At 34.0% G+C, this 20,239-nt stretch overlaps 1 protein-coding gene across 2 annotated transcripts; it reads left to right on the top strand.

Annotated features, from left to right (window-relative positions):
* The first annotated feature begins 1,440 nt into the window (after positions 1-1,440).
* Stard4 (StAR related lipid transfer domain containing 4) lies at positions 1,441-12,757 on the top strand. Of its 2 annotated transcripts, XM_027927828.2 has the most exons (7): positions 1,441-1,533; positions 2,145-2,358; positions 6,140-6,254; positions 7,222-7,271; positions 10,266-10,392; positions 11,292-11,406; positions 12,358-12,757. In XM_027927828.2, exons 3-7 carry the CDS (start codon positions 6,150-6,152, stop codon positions 12,585-12,587), a joined length of 627 nt encoding a protein of 208 aa, XP_027783629.1. In that variant the 5' UTR covers positions 1,441-1,533; positions 2,145-2,358; positions 6,140-6,149; the 3' UTR covers positions 12,588-12,757. The 2 variants fall into 2 exon arrangements, with proteins under 2 accessions (XP_027783629.1, XP_071468450.1); XM_071612349.1 differs by lacking the exon at positions 2,145-2,358.
* The last annotated feature ends 7,482 nt before the right edge of the window (positions 12,758-20,239 follow it).

Consider the following 20,239-nt stretch of genomic DNA (forward strand, 5'->3'; position numbering starts at 1 on the left):
TGCCTTAACATGCATGACTGGGGGTTTTCATATCTAAAATACATCTACTTTAAGGTGCTGTTAAGTGGATTCAGTGAAATGCAAAATATGTAAAATTTAATTCAAAATACTGGGAAACCCTCATTGTTATACAAAATACATGTATAAAGATGTGAAAAAAAAAAAAAAAAAAGAATAGCGTTCCCCTAGATTAGGTAGAGAGAAGTGATGGGAGGGAAGGGGAGGGGATGGGGAGATAGGAAGGATAGTAGAATGAAACAGACATTATTATTATTGTGTGTATATAGGTGACTGCATGACCAGTATACTGCAACCTGTATACTCAGAAAAATGAGAAATTATATCCTATCAGATTCAAATGTATTGAAATGTCAAGATCATTGTACTGTCATGTGTAACTAAGTAAAACAAATTTAAAAAAAAAATACACTTTCCCTTAACTATCTCAAATTATCCAAACAAGGACCACAATAACTGACTAAAAATAAATAGCAAGTCAATGGAGCTTTAAAACACACAAAGAACTTTTCCATTACCATCTCACATGCAATCATAAAACAAATTATTATTCTTTTTGTATATAAATAATGAAGATAAAGTTGGCCAGAATTGCCAAGAATCCTAGCAGATAAGTGACTTCACACTGGAAAACATGCTTCTACACTCAAGTAGAGGAAAATCAGAACAGTTTGTAAGGTTGCTAAATTCAACCATCACCCTCTCCTCTTTACTTTCAAAAGTTGTCCTTTGAATTTCCTAATCTGAAGACAAGAAGACCGTTTCACTAGTGATCAAGTCACTGTGCCTGTGACTATTTAACGTTTTACTTCCCAGCGCTTTCAACTTCAACACTTAAATCAGGATAGGAGGAGGCTGGAGGGCGAGTCATCTTGCTTTTGCACACCTTCGGATTGGGCACATCCAGGACTTTTGGTCCTGTAGGTAGGTGTAAGGCAGCCGTCTGATCCTAGGTTTTTCACAACAGAGGAGAATTTGGACCAGGTTTATCCCTCGCGCTCATTGTTCTCTCGGCCTTGAGATCGTTGTTGCTCCCAACAGATTAACTGCCTTGCCAAATTATTTCGCAATTAATTGGCTACCGTAGGCGGTGACCCATCTAAGCCCACAGTCAACCTCAGTCACTCTAGGAACTCGGACAAGGCTCGGGCCAGCCCATACCCACGCGAAATCATTCCATTTCCCGGTGACCAATCAGCGTTCCACACGCTGCCGCGCCAGCCAATCCTAGCGAGTACACACCGTTCCTACCAAGAAGTCCCACTAGTTCCCCGAGCACCTAGGTCCGAGCAGGGGTGGAGTTGGCGGGGAGCGTCCCGCCTTGCCCTGAAGCGCTCGATCCTTCCCATTGGCTGCGACTGGCAGGGACTGGATTCCCATTGGCTGCTGCCAGCCGCGCCTCGCCTGGGAAACTGAACAGATCTGAACTCCTCTGTGTTGCTGGAGGCGGTGAGTCCGGCGTTTACCTGGAGCACCGGAGCTGCACCCTAGAACCTCTGGTGTTGGCGGGGAGAGGTACGGATCCGCGTCGGGAATGGAGCGGGCGCGGGGAGAAAGGTGACTGGAGCATCCGGGGCGTCCTGCCGAGTGCGTCTTCCCGGAGCTGTTCTAGAGGTGGGGTGAGGGAGGCCGCGGTGGAGATCGGAGATGGCGGAGCCCGCTGTGCCGGGGGCGGGGATGTGGCCCTCACAGGTGAGAGGGAAAACAGGACCGTGGAGAGGAAGGGGAGACCTCCGCCAGTTTAAGGAATTTTGACGCCGGCCAGGCCTCAGTTTCTTCATCTGTTAAATGGGGGAGGGGCGGCAGCGATCACGCTTCTCAGGCTGTGGTGAAGGTTTTATTGAAGGCATGCTCTGTGAAGGGCACAGCGCTTCCTGGTTCTTGGTGCGCAGGGTCCGTCCCCTCCCACCAAGCTCAAGGAGATGATTTCCCCGGTGCTTCCTATTTTCCAGGTCCGATGCTGTAGGTATCAACTCATATAATTCCTGAAAAAATAACTGTTCCTATTTTTATTTTCTTAAATTTGCACTCGAGAAAGATTACCCGAGATTTTGGGGTATGGGAGCCAAGACAAAATTTGACGAAATCATTGCGGAGTAAGGTTTTTCATGTTTAATCTCTTCCAGCTGGTGGTCACTTTGCATCATTTTTTCAAGAATTCAGACACCCTGTGTTGGAATTTGGACTCCTTCACTTATTTAGCTGTACGATCTTAGTGTCTGAACCTTCCTGTTGCTGTTTTCCCATCCTGTAAAATAGGAGTAATGTCAAGATGGACCCTTATGGTTGTTTGTGAGGATTAAATGAAATACAGTGTAAAACAACCAGAAAAATTGAACAGTAAGTGATCAGTAAATGTTAGCAATTACTATTTTAAATAAAGGATTAGAACATTAAGGATTTACACTAACCTGGACTCAAAAACTAAAGCTGTTATAGCATGAGAATTTAAATGGCAAGTGTTGTAAAAGCTAATAAATTAAGGTGAGCACTTGAAACAAAGGATCATAGTCACGCTGCAAAAGTACGCTTCCAGGTTGCATTCCTTTATTTAGTGAATTCCTGCAAAGACCAGTTTAAAAAGTGAGAAACTACAAGACTGAGTTTGAAAAGCCAAATTACCAGATCAAGATTGATTGGAAAGGAAGCATATGCTGAAACCTATATGTTAGAAAATATAACTCAGGTCACAAGGCCTTAGTTTTCCCTTAGTTTGCACAACTTGTTGGGGACAGTCTATGGTATGTTAAATTGAATTTATTCACATTCATAAAATCCATGTTAATCAAGTAATGGAAGGTTCAATAATTCTGATTCTTGAGCTTCTTTAACAAATGTATTCTAACCTAGTCATACTGCATAAGTACAAATGGATCTTTATGGAATTTACTTTTTATTTGAGGGAAAAGTGTTTTATTGTTTCATATTCAGAAGGAAACCTAGGACCATTTTACTGTGATATATATATTGGATAATAACTGGAGTTGGATTGGTCAAGACTGGTGCTAATATGGATGGCCTCAAGAACCTTTTTAACTTGAGAAGTTTGCTGACTCTATGATGGCATCTTCTGTTATCACTAATGGCCATTCAAACACATGGACATAGAAAACAAAAACAGAAAGGTTAATTTAAGGACAGGATGTGGAGATGGAAGTTAGTCAACACTTGCCAAGAGTATATAATCTTATAAGGAGTTGTTAGATTCTAATAAGGTTAAGTGTTGCCTATTTTGTTTGACATGTGTTACAGTCGGAGAATTTCCTGATATAAAGTCAGGAAATGGAATAAAACATTGAAATAGTAAGAGGGAATTCAAAGTGCTCTATTGTATCAGGAGAGAACCAAAGCCTTGATAACACCAGTGCCATTCACTCTCCTTGGTGTTCATCATTTTGAGAGATACTCAGTCATGTCTGTTCACACAGAGAGAGAAATTTAGACGGTTACCTTTATTTTGTTTTAAACTTATTCTTGATGCAAGAATTAACTGCCTGCTTAAATACTTTGGAATAAAAAGAAAGCTTCCTGATTTTATAATTACTTTTTTTCTCTTCCTACCTCCCATTTCACCAGCCTTTTAAAAAACTATAAGAAGTTTTTAATGCTTTAGTTGTTATTATTGCTGCTAATGTTTATTTAAAGGGTGGAATGAGTCAACATTGAGAGCAAATATACTAGATTCTTAGTAAATACTTAATAGTAGAGCTCTGAGAATTGTTATCTTTTCATTTTGGTCATGAGAATTTGTTATTCAGAAGCTCAATGATGATTGGTGTATATGGGCACACATTAGATATCTTGAGGTCTTTCATACATGAGATTACCAGCTCATTCTCTGTATATTTTCCCTTTTAAAATTCACTGGATTCCTAACTGAATGCTAGACATAGGAGTATAACAAGCTACATTTCCTGCCCCCAAATGTTTTACAATTAAATGGGAAAAGATAGTGTATAATTATAATACAGAGTTTCTGTGAGAAAACTTTGGAGGGGAAGCTAAGTCTTTAGGGAAGTTGGGGAATAATTACTAAGACAAGCACCTTAAAGTTTCAGATTGTGTGTGTGTGTGTGTGTGTGTGTGTGTGTGTATGTATGTGAGAGAGAGAGAGAGATATGCTGGGGATTGAACCCAGGGCCTATGTGCATGCAAGACAAGCACTCTACCAACTGAGCTGTATATACTGCTCCCAGATTCTCATTTTTCTTGTTAGCTTTTATTGCTTGCTTTTTCTGTGCTGGATCTGCACAGATATATTTGCTTATGATAATTTCTATATCACCTCTGATTTCTATCAAGGAGTTTTGAAAAAATACTCTTATCTGCCAACCACAGGAACATATCAGTGACCTTTGGGTTTAAAGAATGTTGTTTAATCATAATGATCACAGTAATAGATGAATTTCTTGTATAAGTTCTAAGTGCTCTAAGAACTTGTGCTTGTTTGACATAGCCCTCAATAGAGTCATTGTATTGTCAAGTTGGCAGCCACTTGAGTGGAGATGGGATATATTCCTGACTGGTAGACAATTAAAATGAGCTCATCCACTTTCTATGTATGATAGGATATGTACATATTATACATTTTACATCACTTAAATGGATCTTAAATTCTATATTCTTAAATTTTCTACACGTACTTTCTCATATTTCTATATAATTTTTAAATTTACCAGTTTTAATGCTTTGTACGCTTTACTTTGCGCTATTTAAATATTGGTTACAACTTTGATTTATTCCTGTCACCTTTGGTTTTTAGATGAGTGGTTCTCAACCCTGGCTGGGTGACAGAATAATCAGTGAAACTTTTAAAAGACCTAGATTTCTGTGTCCTAGCCCAGAATAGATCCACTGAATCAGACTATTTGGCAGTGAGCCCTGAAATCTAATATGTAAAACCAGCAACAACTACTACAGAATATATAACAAAGGTGGATCTGATGGTCGTAGCATCTGTAGTTGAAAATTGCAGCCTTATTCCCTAGAGGTTTGAGGCTTGAGATTTTTATTTAGATTTTTTCATGTTGTTTATCCATCTTAGTAATTTCATGATTCTGTAATGAGTAGCTTTCCTTCAAACTTTCTGTCCTTCAGTCTTTTACTGGAATGGGAAGAACAGAGATAAAATAGGGTAAAATAGGAATAATACTAAGAAATCAAAGCTCTGGCAACAAAAGAAGACAAAGTAATACCAAATCTAGTTTTGAAGAAAAAACAATAATATCACTAAGGGTCTGTTAGTAGTGTGCCACATAGTATGTAGGTGTATAGGAGGTAGTGATGAATAAGACAGACAAGGATCCCTCTTGCATGAGTTGGGTATGAAGTGGTAAAAGAGATGAAAAATATCCCTATAAATAAACAAATTCATTTAAGATAGTGATAGGCACTATGAAGAAAATCAAATATATAATAGTAACTTGCAAAAGGCTATATTAAGGACAGGAGGTTTAAACTTAAGTTGTTGTTAACAGTCAGGTTAAGATTTAGGATCTAGCAGTCTAGGCAGAGAAATAACAAGTATAGAGACTCAAAGCTGGTGATAAGCTTGTCCAGTTTGAAGGACGCAAAGAAAATCCCAGGGTATGGTGATGTGGATAGGAATCTATTACTATTAAGGATGATTTCAAGCTTTTTGACTTAAGAACCTGAGCTCAATTACCATTTTAATAGTAAATTATTAACATGAGGAATACTGACACCAATTTAGATGCTCCTTAGGATTGAAAGTCCAAGTAGGCCTCCAGATCTGGAACTTGCCAGAGAGATGAGGAGTAAAGGTTAGTATTTGGGTGTAAGCAGCTCATATATAAGAGAGATAATGCCCCCTTTTGGCTCCCTCCATTTCCCCTTTTATTTTTTTATATGGGCAGTTTTAATAACTGTCAGAAAAGTGTGATTTTCATTCCTGGCTATGGGTTATTCACCTTAAGAGCTTTTTCAAAAAACCCATGCCGTGGTTCTACTCTCAGAGATTCTGATTAGCTTATCTGTGGTGGGGGCCAGGTATAGATATCTTTTATAGCTCTTCAAGGAGAATCTGTTGTGGAGCCAGATTTACGACTTCCTGACATCAAACTACAGGATTTACTGATGCTCATCTTGGTCTCTGTGACAGAGAAAAAAATATGGAAGGCCTGCCTGATGTTGCTTCTTTTTCAAGTCGACTCAAAAACACTCTTATCCAGTACCATAATATTGAAGATGACAAATGGCGAGTTGCAAAAAAAACGGTAAATTAATCCAGTTACTTCTTATGTTTGGGGTATATCCAATGAATTGGTTGATGACTTTCAAAATGATATGAAAAATACGAATAAAAGATCATATTTGGAATGGATGTGCAAGACAGATAATTATTTAAATAGGGTTTGTGGATCATTTTACAAAGAAAGAAACATCAGTAGTAATCTTACCCTGCTTTTATTTTAGATATTAAACATGAGAGCAGGGTTATGGCAACCAGAGCCTTAAGAATAGCTTTCTGAATCAACATAGGGTATTATTATTAGTAATTTAAGGGAGTATAGTAATTGATAGTTTGAAATAGTTTCAGATATGGGAACAAGCCTTCAAGGGTGGTCAGTTAGTATTCATCTTTACCAGTAACTTGCCCAAAATGTGACATGGCTAAGTGCACTCAGAACCAAGCCTGGAAGTCAAGACTCTTATAGACCTGGTTATTCTGTGCTTTAGTTGTTCTAATGTTCAAAATTACTTGGGAATTGATTGGGGGAAAATGTAATAATTAATTCAAAATAATACAATCATAATAAATGTGAATTTAATTTTTAAAAAGTTGTGAACAATTTAGAATAAAATATTTAATGTTCTTAATGTCATAGTATCAGTAATAGGTACATAGTAAATAGATAATAGTAAATAGATAAGATAGAAATAAGGCAAATAAAAATGGCCACTAGAATAGGCCCATCACTAAGTCTTCTTGTGTTTGGGTATTATTAAGCCACTAAAAATATTTTTGAAGATCTGTAATTTTAAGTACAGTGTGATACAGAAGAAATTCAAATATGGATCATTTTGTGATATAGATAACTTTTATGCATCTCTAAAAATGTACTTAAAAGTTTTTTTTTTTTTTAATGTAAAGTCAAGTGTTATGGACTTATAAAATTTCATTCCAGCGTTCCACCTATGTAATTTATGTAATTATCACAGTAATGTTTTTTATCTTTCTAGAAAGATGTAACAGTTTGGAGAAAACCTTCAGAAGAATTTAATGGGTATCTGTAAGTAAATTTTGTAGTTTTGTGTAACTCTTAAGATATTACTAAACTTCTATGTATACACTGTCACTAAATGATTATTGCTAATAAAATTTGGCTTTTGCTTTAAAAAATGTAAACTTTCTGGAAAGTAAATTGGTTCCTTATGATTGAGAACCTAAAAAATGTCTATATCCTTTGTGGACTGAGTTGGTGGTGAGGAGGTCATAAATAATATCAGATGGCTGATAAAATCTTAATTTCTAAGCCTAGGGTACATGACTCAGTGCTATAACATGCTGTATTCTAAGAATTTATCTTGAAGAAAGCATCAGCAAGATAATAGTGATATAAATAGTTGCTATTTTATCATGACATTATTTAGATTATTAAAAATGAAACAACCTGAAAAACCAATGGTAGGAGTGATTAAATTATGAAACCTCTGTGATAAAATATAATTTGGCCTTTAAAATTGTGTTTTTAAATATTATTTAATAGCATAAGAAAATGCTTATAATACAAAGTGAATAAAGCAGAATACTAAATTGTAGGTAGCATAATTATGAGTATTTTAAATATGTTTTTATTATTAAAATGTTTTCCTTGTGACCAGATGTTCACTTCTAGATAGTAGCATTATGAAGTTTTATTTCTCGTTTTTGGTCTTTGTTTATAGATGAATTATGCCTATCGCCAAGAAAAATATATTGTTTTTCACATCCAGTGGAGACAGCTGCTTTGTGTAATCAAAGTAGAATGTTCACATCCTTAGGATTCACAACCCTTTAATAAAAATGAAATTGCTGGCTCCACTAAGTATATACAGAATGTGCTAAAGTATAATACCGTAACTAATGTTTCCAGAAAGTCGAATTGTACAATATTTATAACAAGGACCGGAAAAGTAGAGTTTGAGCATTATAAACAAGTATGCAAAAGTTGGAAAGTATAAAAAGTGCCAAGGGAACACTATGCTTGGAAATTTGGAAAGACCTCATGGAGGAGCTAATATTTGAGTTGAGACTTAAAGGAGATGTTTCTTTAAGGAATGAAGAACTGATTGAAATTCTAGTCAGAGGAAATTGCACCTATTACTTAAACACAGATGAGAGACCCTTTTAAAGAATATTATTTAGGAATGTGTTTGTATAGCCAGAATATAAAGCATGGGTGTGAGGAGATCTTGTGTCTAGAAAGGCTTTGGATTCTAAAGTAAGGAAATCAGTGTCACTTGCTCTCTGCACACTCCTCTATTTGTTCCTTAGGTGCTCAAAGGATTTTGAAATAATGCTGTGAACATGAAGAGTTCTAAGAGGTTTTACCTGGGATCCATGGCTAGAAGTTCCTCTCAGATTGTATACAAGATTTCCTAACAATAGATGTTTTCCTAGGAAAAGTTATGACTTTTTTCAGATTCTTAAAAGAATATATGATCAGAAGAGGTAGAAACTGATAAAGTTTGAGTAGACACAGAATACCCAAACTAAGAGCAAGTGACTGTGAAAGAGATTTAATGATGGTAGTGGTGGGCCTAGTGGTGATGGTGATGATAACTAACGTGTTGAGAGCAAGATAATGTACTAAGTACTTTATATGTAGGAAACCATTTTAATAAAATCAAAGTGATTGATTCATTCTAGCTGTGGAATAGATTTTAAAGAAAAGGAGAGTCAGAGTTGAATTCCAGATTTCTAATCTGTGTGACTAGGTTATTTTGTGTTTATTTCCCATCCCAGCCTACCCCAAGTTAGAGAATATAAGAGGGAGGAGAAAATTTAGAATGAGGGAGATAAGTTTAGCTTGAGACATTTATAAAATGATTAAACAGCTTCAGATGCTTAAAAATAAGTTACTGATAGCGTTGAAACCAAACTATCCCATATTTCATCTCCCAAAGGTAACTACTCTCCTGAAGCTGTGTGCATAATTCCTGTTTCAAACTTTGACCACACATTCATATGTCCGTAAAAAATAAAAACATGTTATCTGATATTTTCAAGTTGCTCCTTAAAGTAGCAGTTTAAGAGTTCTCACCTTCCTCCTTTCAACACTGTCACATTTTTTAATCTGCTAATCTGAGAGGTATAAATGAGGATATACTTGGTTACTAGTGAAGTTGGCCATCTTTTGTATATTTATTGATATTTCAAGCCAATCTTAATATACCTTTTGCCCATCTTTGGTTTGTCTTTTTCTCACTGGATTATAGGAATCATTCCTATGTCCCCTATAATAATTGTGTGTCTTTTTATATGTGTTGCAGGTATCTTCTGAAAGTGTATGAGTAGTTTAAAAATTATTTTTTATGTGTGGTGTGCACATTTAAAATTGTAACTGATCTTTTGTATTATTTGTACTTTTGTGAATCTTATATATTCAAGAAATCCCCCTGTATTCTGAAGTCACAAAGATCGTCTTGTATATTTTTTCTCTAAGCTTTACATTTTACATGGAAGTATTTAATCTATCTAGAATTAATCATTTTGTATGGTGTGAAGTGTGAATCCTGATTTATTTTCTTCATAAAAGTTTTTGTTAAATCTAAATATTGCTTATGGAAGAGTACCTTTTCTCCCAATGATGTGTACTGTTACCTTTAAAGTGTGTCAAGTTCCATGTATTCATGAGTCAGTTCTTCAGTGTTCACTGGCCTATTTTTCTTTACCTTTTCATTAAAAAGTTTGTAAAAATTAGGGTAAAAATATGCACAGACTGATATGTTTAATGATAACTGAGGAAAGAGTAATATACAAATTAAATGGAAGTATTATAGTGTTCTGTGGACTGGTTTTGACTATATTATAACATGAAAGGACTAATTAGATTTGAGGACAAAGGGTATTTTTAATAAAATAATTGATAGAACTTAATTTACCAGAAAAGTCCTAGGTATTTACTCCTTTCTAAAAAACTTGCATTAATTTTTACTTCTACTTTAAGTGTTAGTTCTGAACTGTGAGGGCATCTTGAAATTTTTCATTCTAATTGTATTTAATTTTAATTTTCTATCTCCAGCTATAAAGCTCAAGGTGTTATAGATGACATTGTCAATAGTGTAATAGACCATATACGCCCAGGGCCCTGTCGCTTGGATTGGGACCGTTTAATGACTTCATTGGATATTTTGGAGCACTTTGAAGAGGTATCTGTTCAGAATCATTACTTTCAGATTGTGTGTGTGTGTGTGTGTGTGTGTGTGTGTGTGTGTGTGAGAGAGAGAGAGAGAGAAAAAAAAGGGGAGAGAGAAAGTGTGTACTAGCGTGTACATGCTTGGGAGCATGAGCATTTGTACACAATTATATTCATATTCATTTTATCCATTGCTTTAAGAATAGATGTGTCTAATAGGATACTCTTAAAAACATTTGAGTTTCCTCATATTAATTAAGGGGTATTAGTCTAAGTTTGTTTTCTACAATAGCTCCACCCTTACTGCTTAAGAAAATCTTTTTCATGAATTGTAAAACTTTAGTTAAGGTTCAAAAATCTGAAATTCTGAAAACACCACAATCATATTTAAGTTTCTAGGTAAATGTATATTGTTTTTTCATTAATCCTAGGTCAAAATCAAAGACCAAAGTAAAAATGCTACCTTAAGCATTAGAGAACTGTGTATCCCAAACAACTTGTTCTTTTCTGCCTTTATTAATTCATTTCTTAATATATTTATGTTTAAATTGAAAAATGTAATATTGTAGTTGAAGTATTTGTAAGTTTTTATCTTCAGCAGAATAAAACAGCCTATATCCCTAATTAGGAATTTAATTCCCTGATTAATGGAATTAATTATTAATCTCTAATTAAATAGAGATTTAGGTACTAAATTGTTTATATATTTTAATTATATATCTTATTTCTATCTGTATAATAGTAGTGAGTTTTAGAATAGGGATCTATACCTGTTAAAGTCACTCTAAGAATTATCATGTAATAGTAAAATATTTTAAATGAATATTAGTTTTTTATTGGAGATTATGATGTATAAGTCTATGTGTATATTCTTGTAGTAGTAATATCTGTCTTATCTTTCTTCTTTTTCAGAATTGCTGTGTGATGCGTTACACTACTGCTGGTCAGCTTTGGAATATAATTTCCCCAAGAGAGTTTGTTGATTTCTCTTACACTGTGGGCTATAAAGAAGGACTTTTATCCTGTGGTAATTATCTCAAAATTCTGTACTTTCTTTAGTTTGGTTTATATATTTGAGTTTTCTAGACTGGAATTTTGTTTCTTTATGGAGATTTAATTTCAGCCCTCATAATTAATATTAACATTTATAATTTTTTTTTTTAAATTCTAAACCTTAGGGAGTATAATAACATAAGAAGGTTTTTAAAAATCTTTCTCATAATTTTTTGTTCCCAGTTATCTGGTATCCTTTAGTTAACAAGTTTCAGAAATGAATCCACATGAGACTGCCTCTTAGAAAGGAATTCAGTAAATGGATTTCCTTCCAAACCTGTTTCAGATACCGTCTTCTTGGCATGTGTACACACACACACACACACACATACACAAAATAGACTTGATACATGTTAAAATATTTTTCTTTCTTTGAACTGTATTGTATTTTTCTTTTTATGATTTAAAATACTGATATTGGAAGGCTCCTACTTTCTAAATACATATATTTTTTTAAATATATGTATTTTTTTCTAAAGACGTATATTTTTTATGTATAGTATCCACTTGAATTTACAGTTATAGGTAATCATCTACTTGTTTATTCTTAACTAGTCAGTATCAAAGTTAGATATAGTAGTGCCTGTGGGAAATAATTGTGGTACCATAGATTAGATTATTAATGTCTTGAAGCTTGACTGTCACAGTCAAGATTTGAAGTTTCTAAGAAGTTTCCAGGATGACATGATGTCATCTGTTTTGAAGGAATTAGAACATTCCCTATTACCTATCTACCCAACCCCTTGTGAGAATTCTCCTTAGTAATTATCTTTTTCATTCTGTCATGGTCACTCTTGGGGCTTTAATTTCCACCTATATGGATGAGAAGAAAAATATTTAAACAAATTTTGTAATATTTTTAAATGAGAGTTTAAACACATTCAGTCATTGCTATTCACAGTTTTATTTTAAAATTGCCTTGTAGGAATAAGTCTTGACTGGAGTGAAAAGAGACCTGAATTTGTTCGTGGATATAATCATCCCTGTGGTTGGTTTTGTGTTCCACTCAAAGACAATCCAAACCAAAGTCTTTTGACAGGCTATATTCAGACAGATCTATGTGGAATGATTCCTCAGTCTGCGGTGGATACTGCCATGGCAAGCACTTTAACCAACTTCTACAGTGATTTACGGAAAGCCTTACAAAAGGCATAATATGTTCAAACTTGCAGTACTGTGATCCCTGACTCTGCTCTTTCCCTCCTGCTACAAGTCCTCTAAAGATCATTTATTTTTCTCTTCTGCAGAACCTGTAGAAACATTTGGGATGCTTTTTGTAGCGTAATGTTTTATTTTATTCCTAAATTAAATTTCTGTATAAAAGAGATTATTGTTATTATTACATAATATTAATAATGTAATAATTGGTAATAATAATTAATAATCATTGCATATTATTATTATTACATTTTCGTTTGTCCTTTGTTTGGTATGGTAGTGTGTCTAGTAATGGAGAGTGTGACAGAAATGCACAAAGAAGTAAGTACAGTTCTTTGGCCTAGACTGTTCACATAAATTGAATAGTGCCTCAGTGTGAATATTTTGATTGCTTAGAAATTAGATGAAGCACAGACTTCATGTTTTCATACTATTTAAGAGCTTTATGAACATTTGTAGAATTTTAATTTTTTTGAAGGTAAATGTTAGTCTTTTCCTTTTGGTGTATTCTATTAGTTTGCCAATGTCTTGTACAAAAGAAAAAAAAAGCCTTTCTTTATATTTTATAAGATAGACTTCATTGTCAATTGAACTTGCACTACTTTAAGTATTAAAGAGACCAAAAATGAGAAAAGAATAGTAACTGCAGATATAATTCAAATACAATTTAGTTTTGATATCTAGTTAACATTCTTTTGTAATATCTTTAAAACACAATTGTGTCATTGTGTGCATTTGTTTTGGGAGTCTGAGAGCATTTATGCATGAATGTGATGATGCAAAATAACTGCCAAATATGTGTTGGGTATACTACGCTGATTGAGCAATAGTCTGGGTTGTGTGAAATGGCCAGTGGTATCTAGTAGTCATCAACAGAGTCATCTCTAGGAAATCAGGATCAGTGAATGTACATGTTTCAATTTTAGAAGTATTACTCAACTCAAAGCACTATAAACTGTAACATAAACATTCACAACTCTGATCACTTTTGTCTAAAACTATAACAAATATATTCATAGACACAGACATTTTTCATCCTTTTATATTGATTAGAATGAACTATTATAGGTCCTTTGTTTCTATGGCTGTCTTAAGTCATCATTCTTTAATGATTTTTTTTATTTCAAATGATTCTTTTGCTGTTGAACTATCCACCTAGTTTACTTTTAAATTGAGAACCTGAGCCCACTCTGTGTGTTTTTGTAAATCTTGTATGTATATATAGGTTTGTGTATGTGTACTTGTATTGAAATCTCAATGTTCAATGTCAATTCTTAATATGCTACTATTACTATTTCTATTATTTCATTTCTTTTTCCTTTTTTTGGTAGGGGGTGGGGGGGAATAATATGGGATAAAGTGAGCCCTGGAAATAATTACATGCAGGCAGGCCGCAGGAAAGCACAAAAGTATATAGTGGTTCAGGTGCATGAAGCCTTGATCTTTGTTTAACTTTAGAAATTTATAAGCAGCTACTAGGTGATATTTTAGATTATTTTAGATCTGCTGAGCTCCAGCTGCGTACTGCTTATTAAAAAACAACTTATTGAGATAAAGTTTCATAATATACAGTTTATCCATGTTAAGTCTATAATTGAATAATTTTAAAAAATATATTTATAGAGTTATGCAGCTAAAACTAGATTCCAGTTTTAGAATATTTCCATCACTCCAAAAAAATCCTTTTTGTCAGTTTGCAGACTCATATCTAACCTAAGCTTACTGCAGTTGCCAGTATAAAGAAGATGATGGAAATGATTATAATAGGTCTTTTTTGGTCTTGTTTTTAAGAGTGCAGGTGTGTGTGATTTAAACTCAGGAACCTTGTGATAATATAGTAGACATTTTATCTTTAATGTCATCATAATTTAATGTGGGATTGATATTAACATATAATTGAGTATGCTGTTTCTATAAGCAGTGCTGTAGGATAGAAAAATAATCTAAGCCATGTATGTAATTTTAAAATTTTCTAGCAGCCACATTAAAAAATAAAAATAAGCAGATGAAAATAATTTTAGTAATATATTTTATTTAACTCAATATATCCAAAATATTGTTATTTCAACATGTAGTCAATGTAAAAAAAATTATTGAGATAGTTTATATTCTTCTGTACTAATTACTTGAAATCTAGTAGTGTGTTTTGCTGATTGGGACTAGCCATATTTTAAGTGCTGCTTAGCCACATGTCAGTGATTACTGTAATATTTGTTATTCAGCATGGTTCTATACTGTATTTATTCATTTGTTTTGCTACAAGGTGAAGTAGATAATTTCATGAAATTACTTTCCCAAGTAGAAGTCTTCTGTAGTCTCTATAGTCTTCAATACTTGCTAAATAGGATATCTGAGTTTTATAAATAAATCAATAATTATCAGTAAAATAAAATTATTGAGTGACCCCATGCTTTGGGCCTCTAGTAAGGTGCCACATTATTGGAGGCATGTGGTACAGCAAACTTCTTACTTTATGTGGCTCAGTAGTAGAGCAGTTTTTGCCCACATCTGAGGTACTGGGTTCAATTCTCAGCACCACATAAAAACAAATAAATAAAATAAAGGTATTGTGTCCATCTACAACTAAAAAAAAAAAAAAAAAAAAAAATAGTGAGCCAAAATATTTTTCTTTAAAGATAAATAACTTTTGATAAGGCAATTGAGGAAGTGAAAAAACATAATCTGCCTTGTTATAAATGGTTGATTGTTTCCTGTACTTTATAGTTAGTATGTTCTAGAAACTTGTATATATAGAAAATAGTCAACATAGTACTGTTTTCAGCACATAGTGGCTATTTTTTAAGGAAATTAATTTCATACATAAGAAGTAATTTGTCATAAATGACACTTTTGCATGAAATACTGGTTTGTGTTGATAACTCTTAATTAATCCTGGATGTTTAAAACAATACTCAGCAAAAATAATTATAGGAATTTGATGTTCTGTGTCAATCTATAATTTAAACTGCCAGAGTAGGAGAGATTGTAAGTTAGGAATCTCTTCATCTCAATGTTCCTTGAGGTTGGATGTATTTGAAATTGATTTCCATATGTAAAATGGAGATTTTAATTTCTTTTTCCTCCTCTGCTCTTAACTGAAGGACATTTTATCAGTACTCAGGTTGAATTAAATTAACATATGAAGCTAAAAACTCTGTAACTGAGGTTGCCTCTGGAGAAGACAGGAAAGCCCTTAATTGTATATTGAGCTTTTAGTTCAGAAATTTGATGTAGATAGCAGTTTTACCTCTTTACTCAGCATACTACCATCCTTAGTATCAGATGTTAAATCCAGTTTCTTTTTATTAAGTGGATACTGTAGCTTTCTCAACTCAATATTTAAATTAACAGAGGAGCTAAGGGAAATTTGGACTTAATCAGATTTTCATTAGCACTTGTATTGTATAATTACTAGTCCATTGTATCTCCATGCCTTTCTCTTTTTCTTTTTTCCTTTTTTTAGTGTGAGCAATCAGATCAGAGCCTCATGCATGCTAGGCAAGTGCTCTACTATTGAGCCACATTGCCAGTCCCCAGTTTATCTCACTGCATTTCTAGAAATAGAGCGTAATAGGATTGGAGCATAGAAGAAATATTAGATTCATTCAAAAGCACAGAAAGTTGGAATTATAATTTCTTCATTATTGTGTTGTTTTTCTAAGTGTTTTATGTATGTAGCTGAATATTAAAATTTATCTTTTACAATTCAAGAAAAGTTGTACTCTATATAGATATAAAGTTTATAATTATTTTGTGAAGCAGTTTATAAAATAATAATAGCATTATTAGTATGAATAAAATGCATACTTATTTTTAAATTGCTATGAAATATATTAGAATAAAAACTTGTAGACATGTTTGTAATGGGTCATTGATCTTGTCTGTGTAAGTTTCTTTAACCTTAAATAATGACTAAATATTTAATTTTATATATCCAGATTTAAAGTACATAATTTAACTTCATAAACAGTTACAAGTGAAATATATAAACCTGGAAAATAAAGTTAACAACACATAGGATAATCTCCCACTAACATCATATATGTTGGCCACAATACTGCTGCTTCCATGGTGCTGAATCTTTGCTACTGTATTAGCTTTCCATTACTATTTCAAAATACCAGATGAAATTAACTTGAGAAAAAGTTTACTTTGCCTCACAGTTCTGGAGCTTCCAGTCCAGAAGCAAGTGACCCCATGCTTTGGGCCTCTGGTAGGGTGCCACATTATTATGGAGGCATGTGGTACAGCAAACTTTTTACTTTATGAGCCATGAAATGAAGAGAAAGAAAGAAAGAAAGGTTCCCCAGTCCCTTGCGAGGGCGTGTTCCCAATGACCTGTGGACCTTCCATTGCCACCTCCGACTATTACTACCCTAGGACCAAGCCTTTAACACAAGGGCCTTTTGGGGGCATTCAGCATCCAAACTATAGTAGTTAATATATACTTAGATAAATGAATGTATTCTGTCTTCATTGCAATAACATATGGTCAGGGTTTATCATGCATGTGTTCAAATAATATAATAAGTTGATTAGGAACTATGGATAATTTCATTTACAATTGAAAAAAGCTGGAAATAATTATAAGGACACCCATGATTTATATTATAAAAAAGCAATTAGGGATGCTGTGGGCAGTGGGTAATGGGAAATATGATTATGAAGTGGCTTAAACAAATGGAAAGATATTTTCCTCATTTAATAATAAAAAAAAATCCTGGTACTATCATCAGAATGTTTGTGTTCTCCCTGTAAATTCGTATAATGAAATCCTAACCCCCAAGGTGATGGCTTTAGGAGGTGGGCCTCTGGGAGGTAACTAGGTCACCCTCATGAATGTATTTAGTACCCCTATAAAAGGCCCAAATGAGATCCCTCATTCCTTCTGCCATGTGAGGACACGGTGATAGGGCACTCTGAGAAAGTTGGCCCTTACCAGGTCCCAAATCTCAAAGCACCTTGATCTTGAATGTCCTCCAAAAATGCCAGAGATAAATTTGTTTACCAATCACTTAGTTTATGGTATTTTGTTATAGCCCTTGGAATAGGAAGGGCATCTCTCAGCTTCATCTATCTTATCAGAAAAGTATAACCTTTTTTCTAAAAGCCTCCAGTAGCTTTTATTCCTGTTGGTCTGGATCACACAACTATGCATAACTGTAATGGTGACTGGGAACAAGCACAAGGGCTCCTAGCTTCTGGGAGAGGCAGCTGACCATAACTGGAGAGTCAACTATACATCATCCACTGGATCAATTTTGGGAAGTATGTGTAAAGCTCCTATAGATGTTGTGTGGAAAATGATGGACCCTTAATGTGGAAATGAAAAAATAGTCATTTGTTTTCTTCAAAAAACATTTTGAGCCCCTTCTAATGACAGATGCTACATGGCTATTTCTAATTGATGTAATGAGGTGATGCAATTTCCCCTTGTAGGTTTTTTGTTGATAATTGATGTCACATGGCATCCAACGTGAATGATCTGTGTTTGTATTGTTGCCCTGTTTCTTTTACTTTGGATCAAAGGGTTCATATGGAAGGCCTTCGTAGTCAAGCAAGGACAGAAAATGCTGAAAAATGAACTGCAAATATATCCCAGGAGATACCGAGGGTGAGTCCATGCTACTTGTGTTATCAGTTGTACACATGATTAGAGAAGTGCAGAATTCTGTGATAAAAATATGGAGGAAGCAGAGGGTTTATGTTCCAAAATAGGCTTTTATTTATTCATATTCTTTCCCAGAAGCTTTACCTTCCTACTTGTGTGTTTTGTTTTTTTTTTTTTTAAGTCCAGGGCAGCTGACTTTTGATTAAAGAAAGGAAATAGTCTAGAGGTTGCACAAAACCAGATTGAAGTAAAAATAAGGCAGGTTTCATATATCAAAAATTGATTAATTGATGGGAGACCATTTTCCTCAGTTCCTGCAATTCAGAGGTCTTTGTTTAGAATAAAAGTGTCTTCTCAACAAAACCAAGATTTTGGACCTAATGGTGGTGAATATAGCAAAATGTAATTCTGAGTTTATTATTATTGAGAAAAGAAAAAGAATTGAGGCTAGATTATTATGCATCTGTCATAAGTGTGTGTATTGTAGAGATTATGCAAAAATGTGTATGATGTCATGACTGATGTAAAAAGGTCTACAATATGATTACAAATTTGTAAGAAAAGTAAACTAATACTAGAGAAAAAGATGATGATTGTTTTTGGAAAACATGGTAATTTTCTACTCTTCTATATTTTCAAATTTTTATAATGAATTATCAGTTTTTATTTGAATCGCTTCCATTGTTTCTAGTAAACTGACTTCCCAATACTGAGAGAATTGGATGAATAAATAGTCTGTTTCTTCTCAGTCACTGTAAACTTATGAAGCCATTACCTTTCTGGATATGATATCTATTTAAATAAAATGAGCCGTTGTATTAAATAATTACTAGTGTCCCTTTTTGGTAATTTTATGGCCTTACTGTAAAGAAAATAAATATTTGAACACTCAGTGTTTAAAGAAAAGAAGAAGAAGAAGAAGAAAAAAAAAAAAAACTATAGCTGGGCATAGTGGTGTACAACAGGCTGAGCAAGAGAATTGCTAGTTTGAGGCCAGCCTCAGCAAGTTAGTAAGGTCCTAAGCAACTTACTTAGACCTTGTCTCAAAATAAAAAAAATAAAAGACTGGGAATGTAGCTCAGTGATAAAGTTTGTTAGCAAACTTCCTCTAAGTTCTATCCCCAGTACAAACAAACAAACAAACAAAAAAACTCAAAAACACAAACATCAAATTTAATGTATGATTTTATCTGAGAGAATGGGAAGACACTCAAAGAATAATTCAGCTTTATATATCAGATATAAGGAAAATGTCCATGTGTCTCTCTTGAATCATGGTAACATTTCAAATCACAGAATGCAAAGTTTTGGTGGGCTCTTAGATGATTTATTACCATACTGTACATGCAAATTGCTTTACACATTTCCCAGTAGCAAGGTATAGGCTTTTGGCATGTTCTGACAATCTGAATAAACTTACACAAAGTAACATTGGCCGTCACTTAAGTCAGTTTCTAAAATTAATCTAACATCCACTTTTGCTGCCATCACACATTCTTTCTTCAAGTTTCTGGAAAACACTCCAACTCTCTTGCCAAATGAGCATATTTAATCATTGAACTGGATTTTCCAACCTGAATCCAAGAAGATAGTGAGCTCTTGTGTTGTATACCCCAGTCTTTGGGCAAAGGAGAAAGAGCCAATCAATGACTGTTGTGTCCCATCTATACAAAGTAGGAGCTCTGTGGTCAATTACCACCATTGAAGAATATGGTAGCTCAACCAAAAGCAAATGGGCATGATTTTGATGAATTCTCTACAAACATTTTCTGTATTTACAGTTATGGCCAGGCTAGACTTAATATATGTACCTAAAAACATTGTAATATATCTTTGTATTAAGGAGTCAATAGCACCATTTGACAAGTTTTAAAAATGAAATGTTCACAGCTCCTTTTTTCAGTGCTTTTAAAATAGAAGTTGGGAAGGTAGCCTATAATCTTGCTGTGCACACTAAAACACTTCATACTTTGTCCTCCAAATCCTACAGGCTTTTACTGTTGGCTAATGCTTTGCAAGCTAAACTAGTGAAGTTGTT

This window comes from Marmota flaviventris, chromosome 5, assembly GCF_047511675.1.
Source record: "Marmota flaviventris isolate mMarFla1 chromosome 5, mMarFla1.hap1, whole genome shotgun sequence".
In the NCBI taxonomy this organism is placed as follows: domain Eukaryota; kingdom Metazoa; phylum Chordata; class Mammalia; order Rodentia; family Sciuridae; genus Marmota; species Marmota flaviventris.

Coding starts and splice junctions, on each gene's coding strand:
- Stard4 (XM_027927828.2), top strand. CDS start 6,150: ATGGAAGGCCTGCCTGATGTTGCTTCTTTTTCAAGTCGACTCAAAAAC. Junction 7,272..10,265: donor GAAGAATTTAATGGGTATCT/GTAAGTAAATTT, acceptor TTCTATCTCCAG/CTATAAAGCTCAAGGTGTTA. Junction 10,393..11,291: donor TTTTGGAGCACTTTGAAGAG/GTATCTGTTCAG, acceptor CTTCTTTTTCAG/AATTGCTGTGTGATGCGTTA.